Below are 8,287 nucleotides of genomic sequence, written 5' to 3'. Positions count from 1 at the left end.
AGGGAAACCCATAGCAGTGTATTATATAGTGTATTATATAGTGTATTATATAGGGAAACCCATAGTAGTGTACTATATAGTGTATTATATAGTGTACTATATAGGGAAACCCATAGCAGTGTATTATATAGTGTAATCTATAGTGTATTATATAGTATACTATATAGTGTACTATATAGGGAATATGATACCAGTCTCTCTTTGGTTGTGGTGAGAATAGATCCTATATTTATTCATATTCAAATTACACAGCTACTAACTAACCAACAAACAGAAATATAGTCAGACAAAATGTCTTCACTGTCTTTCCTTGAAGTGCTATTCTATACCATGTCAGACCTATAGACACTCTCTTTATCTGGACAGTCAATCTACACTGAACAAGAATATAAACGCAACATGTAAAGTGTTGCCCCCATGTCATGAGCTGAAATAAAAGATCCCAGAAATGTTCCATACACACAAAAAGCTTATTTCTCTCAAATTTTGTGCACAAATGTGTTTACATCCCTGTTAGTGAGCATTTCTCCTTTTGCCAAGATAATCCATCCACCTGACAGGTGTGGCATAATCAAGAAGCTGATTAAACAGCATGATCGTTACACAGGTGCACCTTGTGCTGGGGGACAATAAAAGGCCACTCTAAAAATGTGAAGTTTTGTCACACAACACAATGCCACAGATGTCTCAAGTTTTGAGGGAGCGTGCGATTGGCATGCTTGACTGCAGGAATGTCCACCAGAGAGAGCTGTTGCCAGAGAATTCAATGTTAATTTCTATACCGTAACCCGTCGTTTTAGAGAATTTGGCAGTACCGCCAAACAGGCCTCACAACCCGCAGACCACGCGTAACCACGACAACGCAGGACCTCCACATCCGGCTTCTTCATCACCTGCGGGATCGTCTGAGACCCAGCCACCAGGACAGCTGATGAAACTGAGGTGTATTTACAACCGAAGAATTTATGCACAAACTGTTTGACACCGTCTCAGGGAAGCTGAGCTATTTGTGACGAAACAGATGCATATCTGTATTCCCAGTCATGTGAAATCCATAGATTAGGGCCTAATGAATTTAAATCAATTGACTGATTTCCTCATATGAACTGTAACTCTTTGAAATCGTTGCGTTTATATTTTGTGTTCAGTGTAAAACATTTAATTTGTCTCTATACTCCAGCTTTTTGGATTTCAGATCAAATGTTTACTTGTATTTCAGTAAATTTTATGCCCAATAGCAATGAATGGTAAATAATGTATTGTCACTTTTATAGTAAATAAGAATAAAATATATTTCTAAAACACTTCTACATTAATGTGGATGCTACCATGATTACAGATAATCACAAATGAATACTAATCTCTCACCATTACCAATAACAAGGGGAGGTTAGCATTTTTGCTAATCTCTTACCATTACCAATAACAAGGGGAGGTTAGCATTTCTGCTAATCTCTCACCATTACTAATAACAGGGAGAAATGCTAACCTCTCACCATTACCAATAACAGGGGAGGTTAGCATTATTGCTAATCTCTCACCATTACCAATAACAGGGGAGGTTAGCATTATTGCTAATCTCTCACCATTACCAATAACAGGGGAGGTTAGCATTATTGCTAATCTCTCACCATTACCAATAACAGGGGAGGTTAGCATTATTGCTAATCTCTCACCATTACCAATAACAGGGGAGGTTAGCATTTTTGCTCATCTCTCACCATTACCAATAACAGGGGATGTTCGCATTTTTTTTTGGGGGGGGGGGGGTTGTACAATATTTACACTCATCATTATTCATCCATTCATTTCTATTGGGCGCATCATAATACAAAACACAATCAAAACAAACTGCAAATGCATCCAACAAGTTTGTAATCACACACTTAGTAGTCAACGTGCGCTATGAATATGGGACCAAATACTAAACATTATGAACGACAAGTGAATTTGTCCACATAGCCTACTTATGAAAAACCTTCAAATAGGGGGACTAGATACATAAAGTGCATTTAGTTTCTGAACGGTAAAACAGATCTGCATGACAATACTGTCACATTCTGTCACCTCATATAAACATTTTGATCTCAAATTCAAAACGCTGGAGTATAGAGACAAATGAAACGTTTTAGCTTCACTGTCCAAAATAAATGCGCAGGGGAGAGTACATCCTTCATACATACATAGTCATTATTACCAGACAATATTGTATATTTTCCATACTATATGCAGTACACACACACACACACACACACACACACACACACCATAGTACTTGATAGTGTGACCGACAGGTCTAGGTGTAGTCCAACTGTAATTGGGGTGTTGGGGCTATTTTGGAAAAGCTGTTCAAAAGAGAACATTGTATTATTTCTTTGTACTCCCTGAAGAAAGCTATGCAGCCGAAACATGTCGGAGTTTATAAACATTGTTTCTATTGAACATTCCATACTAATAAAGGCATTTTAATTAATTATATGAAGAGTGCCTTGGTCCTCCTTTCTATTTTGTAGTTGGGGTGTATTTAAAATGTTGTCAGAGTGTAGCTTGGGGGTAGTCCTGGTGTGTCGTAGTCCCGGTGTGTCGTAGTCCCGGTGTGTCGTAGTCCTGGTGTGTCGTAGTCCCGGTGTGTCGTAGTCCCGGTGTGTCGTAGTCCCGGTGTGTCGTAGTCCCGGTGTGTCGTAGTCCCGGTGTGTCGTAGTCCCGGTGTGTCGTAGTCTCGGTGTGTCGTAGTCCCGGTGTGTCGTAGTCTCGGTGTGTCGTAGTCCCGGTGTGTCGTAGTCTCGGTGTGTCGTAGTCTCGGTGTGTCGTAGTCCCGGTGTGTCGTAGTCCCGGTGTGTCGTAGTCCCGGTGTGTCGTAGTCCCGGTGTGTCGTAGTCCCGGTGTGTCGTAGTCCCGGTGTGTCGTAGTCCCGGTGTGTCGTAGTCCCGGTGTGTCGTAGTCCCGGTGTGTTGTAGTCCCGGTGTGTTGTAGTCCCGGTGTGTTGTAGTCCCGGTGTGTTGTAGTCCCGGTGTGTTGTAGTCCCGGTGTGTCGTAGTCTGGGGGTAGTCCATCTGTAGTTGGGCTGTAGTTATGGTCTGAAATCAATTGCAGTCTGATTGTAGTTGGGCTGTAGTTTTGGTGTGAAATCGATTGTAGTTGGGCTGTAGTTATGGTGTGCTGACAGGTGATCCCTTGAGACTGTTGAGAGCTGCGTGGATCCGGAAGTGAAGCCTGGACTCCATGGAATAGTCCTTGTAGTTCAACCTAGTCACACACACACACAGACACACACACACACACACACACACACACACACACACACACACACACACACACACACACACACACACACACACACACACACACACACACGATTTAAACACATATCATATTTTATTACAATATTAGTGTAACTGACAGAAGAACGTGGTCGTGTCTGTATCTCATTTGGTAGAGCATGACGCTTGTGTCACCGACAGCGTAGCCTAGTGGTTATAGCGTTGGACTAGTAACCGAAAGGTTGCTTGATCGAATCCCCCAAGCTGACAAGGTAAAAATCTGTCTTTCTGCCCCTGAACAAGGCAGTTAAACCCCACTGTTCCTAGGCCGTCATTGAAAATAAGAATTTGTTCTTAACTGACTTGCCTAGTTAAATAAAGGTTACATAAAATAGTGACTTTCATATGTCAAATGTATATAGCACGACAGTGGCTCTGGATAGAAGTGTTTGCTAAACGGTATATTACATGTGATCCAGGCTGCGGCCCAAAACGACACCCTTCTCCCTATATAGTGTGCTCCTTTTTTAGTAAGTGTTACAACCTATTCCCTATTTAGTGCAAAAGTAGTGCGCTAAATAGGGAATAGGGAGCCATTTGGAGAGACTTACTTGGCGTTCTCTATGTATCGCGTCGCCTTGATGTAGTCCCCCTGTTGTTTGTAGAGCAAACCCAATTCATACAGGGTGAAGGGGATCAGGTAGTGGTCATATCGGATTCTCCGCTCACTAGGGGAATGGAGAGAGGAGGAGAGAGAGGAGGAGAGAGAGAGGAGGAGAGAGAGGAGGAGAGAGAGGAGGAGAGAGAGAGGAGGATGGGTATGGAGAGAGGAGGAGAGGAGAAGAGAGAGGAGGAGAGACAGGAGGACGGGTATGGAGAGAGGAGGAGAGAGAGGAGGAGAGAGAGGAGGAGAGAGAGAGGAGGATGGGTATGGAGAGAGGAGGAGAGACAGGAGGACGGGTATGGAGAGAGGAGGAGAGGAGAAGAGCGAGGAGGAGAGAGAGGAGGACGGGTATGGAGAGAGGAGGAGAGAGAGAGGAGGACGGGTATGGAGAGAGGAGGAGCGAGAGAGGAGGACGGGTATGGAGAGAGGAGGAGAGAGAGAGGAGGACGGGTATGGAGAGAGGAGGAGAGAGAGAGAGGAGGACGGGTATGGAGAGAGGAGGAGAGACAGGAGGACGGGTATGGAGAGAGGAGGAGAGAGAGAGGAGGATGGGTATGGAGAGAGGAGGAGAGAGAGAGGAGGACGGGTATGGAGAGAGGAGGAGAGGAGGAGAGAGAGGAGGAGAGAGAGGACGGGTATAGAGAGAGGAGAGAGGAGGAGAGAGAGAGGAGGATGGGTATGGAGAGAGGAGAAGAGAGAGGAGGAGAGAGAGAGGACGGGTATAGAGAGAGGAGAGAGGAGAGAAAGGAGGACAGGTATGCCGAGAGGAGGAGAGAAGGAGAGAGAGGAGGACGGGTATGGAGAGAGGAGGAGAGAGAGCATCAGATACACTAGGCTAACAACCAAACCACCTCCATGCTCAGCTAACAACCAAACCACCTCCATGCTAGGCTAACAACCAAACCACCTCCATGCTAGGCTAACAACCAAACCACCTCCATGCTAGGCTAACAACCAAACCACCTCCATGCTAGGCTAACAACCAAACCACCTCCATGCTAGGCTAACAACCAAACCATCTCCATGCTAGGCTAACAACCAAACCACCTCCATGCTCGGCTAACAACCAAACCACCTCCATGCTCGGCTAACAACCAAACCACCTCCATGCTCGGCTAACAACCAAACCACCTCCATGCTCGGCTAACAACCAAACCACCTCCATGCTCGGCTAACAACCAAACCACCTCCATGCTCGGCTAACAACCAAACCACCTCCATGCTAGGCTAACAACCAAACCACCTCCATGCTCAGCTAACAACCAAACCACCTCCATGCTCGGCTAACAACCAAACCACCTCCATGCTCAGCTAACAACCAAACCACCTCCATGCTAGGCTAACAACCAAACCACCTCCATGCTCGGCTAACAACCAAACCACCTCCATGCTCAGCTAACAACCAACAACCAAACCACCTCCATGCTCAGCTAACAACCAAACCACCTCCATGCTCAGCTAACAACCAAACCACCTCCATGCTAGGCTAACAACCAAACCACCTCCATGCTAGGCTAACAACCAAACCACCTCCATGCTAGGCTAACAACCAAACCACCTCCATGCTCGGCTAACAACCAAACCACCTCCATGCTAAGCTAACAACCAAACCACCTCCATGCTCGGCTAACAACCAAACCACCTCCATGCTAGGCTAACAACCAAACCACCTCCATGCTAGGCTAACAACCAAACCACCTCCATGCTAGGCTAACAACCAAACCACCTCCATGCTAGGCTAACAACCAAACAACCTCCATGCTAGGCTAACAACCAAACCACCTCCATGCTAGGCTAACAACCAAACCACCTCCATGCTAGGCTAACAACCAAACCACCTCCATGCTAGGCTAACAACCAAACCACCTCCATGCTCAGCTAACAACGAAACCACCTCCATGCTAGGCTAACAACCAAACCACCTCCATGCTCGACTAACAACCAAACAACCTCCATGCTCGGCTAACAACCAAACCACCTCCATGCTCGACTAACAACCAAACCACCTCCATGCTAGGCTAACAACCAAACCACCTCCATGCTTGGCCTCTGAAGGATACAACCACCAGAGGAGATCTCATTACTTGATCTCTATCAATTTTCGCCTAGAATGAGAAACCCAAATCTAACTGCCTGTAGCAAGGATATGCATATTATTGGTACCATTTGAAAGGAAACACTTTGAAATTTGTGGAATGTAGGAGAATATAACACAATGGATCTGGTAAAAGATAATACAAAGAAATAACCAACCGTTCTTTTGTATTTTTTTCATACCATCATCTTTAAAATGCCAGAGAAAGGCCATTTTGTATTATTCCAGCCCAGGCGCAATTTAGATTTTGGCCACTAGATGGCAGCAGTGTATGTGTACAGTTTTAGACTGATCCAATGAACCACTGTATTTCTGTTCAAAATGTTGTATCAAGACTGCCCAAATGTGCCTAATTTATTTATTAATAACTTTTCATGTTCAAAATTGTGCACTCTCCTCAAACAATAGCATGGTATTGTTTCACTGTAATAGCTACTGTTATTTGAACAGTGCAGTTAGATTAACAAGAATTTAAGCTTTCTGCCAATATCAGATATGTCTCTGTCCTGGGAAATTTTCTTGTTACTGACAACCTCATGCTAATCGCATTAGCCTACGTTAGCTCAACCGTCCCACTAGGGGACCCATCTATCCTGATGAAGTTTTAAAGATGAGTTGTGTGTGTGTGTGTGTTTACTGGGATCGTTGCGTAGCTCCTCCTCTGTCTTCTCTATGGTGATGAGGAGACTCTCTGTGGTGTCTGCTCTCTTTCCTACGATGGTGAAACCATTCCATACATACATCATCTCCTACACACACACACACACACACACACACAAGCATAGACACACACACAGACACAGACACACACAAGCATAGACACACACACACACACACACACACACACACACACGGAGAGAGGGAGAGAGGCATCAGAATGGAAAAAGTTATTAAGTGTGTGTATGCTTGTGTGTGTGTGTGTGTGTGTGTCTATGCTTGTGTGTGTCTGTGTCTGTGTGTGTGTCTATGCTTGTGTGTGTGTGTGTGTGTGTGTGTGTGTGTGTCTCACCAGTGCTGGAACCACCAGTTTAACAGGGTTGCTGGCTGCGTTATATCTTCTTGATTTCCTCACTGCAAACTTCTCAGTAGGTATGGACTTCCCTGCTAGTCTCTGCTTCAGCCCCTCTACCTGCCTACACACACACACACCACACACGCACACACACACACACGCACCACACACACACACACACACACACACACACACACACATATTCATAGCTAGACCCATGAAGAATGGCAATGTATGCCCGGCCAGCGAGCTGCTATGAATGTTTTATGACCTACAATGAGCTGTCAATGAGCAGTTATGAATGTTTTATGACCTACAATGAGCTGTCAATGAGCAGTTATGAATGTTTTATGACCTACAATGAGCTGTCAATGAGCAGTTATGAATGTTTTATGACCTACAATGAGCTGTCAATGAGCAGTTATGAATGTTTTATGACCTACAATGAGCTGTCAACGAGCAGTTATGAATGTTTTATGACCTACAATGAGCTGTCAACGAGCAGTTATGAATGTTTTATGACCTACAATGAGCTGTCAACGAGCAGTTATGAATGTTTTATGACCTACAATGAGCTGTCAATGAGCAGTTATGAATGTTTTATGACCTACAATGAGCTGTCAATGAGCAGTTATGAATGTTTTATGACCTACAATGAGCTGTCAACGAGCAGTTATGAATGTTTTATGACCTACAATGAGCTGTCAACGAGCAGTTATGAATGTTTTATGACCTACAATGAGCTGTCAACGAACAGTTATGAATGTTTTATGACCTACAATGAGCAGTCAACGAGCAGTTATGAATGTTTTATGACCTACAATGAGCTGTCAACGAGCAGTTATGAATGTTTTATGACCTACAATGAGCTGTCAACGAACAGTTATGAATGTTTTATGACCTACAATGAGCTGTCAATGAGCAGTTATGAATGTTTTATGACCTACAATGAGCTGTCAACGAACAGTTATGAATGTTTTATGACCTACAATGAGCTGTCAACGAACAGTTATGAATGTTTTATGACCTACAATGAGCAGTCAACGAGCAGTTATGAATGTTTTATGACCTACAATGAGCTGTCAACGAGCAGTTATGAATGTTTTATGACCTACAATGAGCTGTCAACGAACAGTTATGAATGTTTTATGACCTACAATGAGCTGTCAACGAGCAGTTATGAATGTTTTATGACCTACAATGAGCTGTCAACGAACAGTTATGAATGTTTTATGACCTACAATGAGCTGTCAACG

The 8,287-nt window shown here is 44.1% G+C and overlaps 1 protein-coding gene across 2 annotated transcripts in view; it reads right to left on the bottom strand.

Annotated features, from left to right (window-relative positions):
* Positions 1-1,762: 1,762 nt before the first annotated feature.
* ttc39b (tetratricopeptide repeat domain 39B) overlaps positions 1,763-8,287 on the bottom strand; it is a 44,734-nt gene continuing 38,209 nt past the window's right edge. Inside the window, exons 15-18 of one of the 2 annotated variants that reach the window (XM_082965409.1) lie at positions 7,029-7,152; positions 6,653-6,768; positions 3,872-4,096; positions 1,763-3,246 (exon numbers count right to left, since the gene is read on the bottom strand). In XM_082965409.1, coding sequence (XP_082821535.1) covers positions 3,150-3,246; positions 3,872-4,096; positions 6,653-6,768; positions 7,029-7,152 — 562 coding nt within the window. In that variant the 3' untranslated portion in view covers positions 1,763-3,149. Of the gene's footprint in view, positions 3,247-3,871; positions 4,097-4,762; positions 5,308-5,398; positions 6,769-7,028; positions 7,153-8,287 lie in introns of those variants that run through there. The other variant, XR_014381520.1, reaches the window with a different exon arrangement.

The sequence above is a fragment of the Salmo salar genome, chromosome 18, assembly GCF_965601325.2.
Source record: "Salmo salar chromosome 18, fSalSal1, whole genome shotgun sequence".
Lineage (NCBI taxonomy): Eukaryota > Metazoa > Chordata > Actinopteri > Salmoniformes > Salmonidae > Salmo > Salmo salar.
Note: the sequence above shows the minus strand (reverse complement) of the source record. Positions and strands in the feature narration are given on the sequence as shown.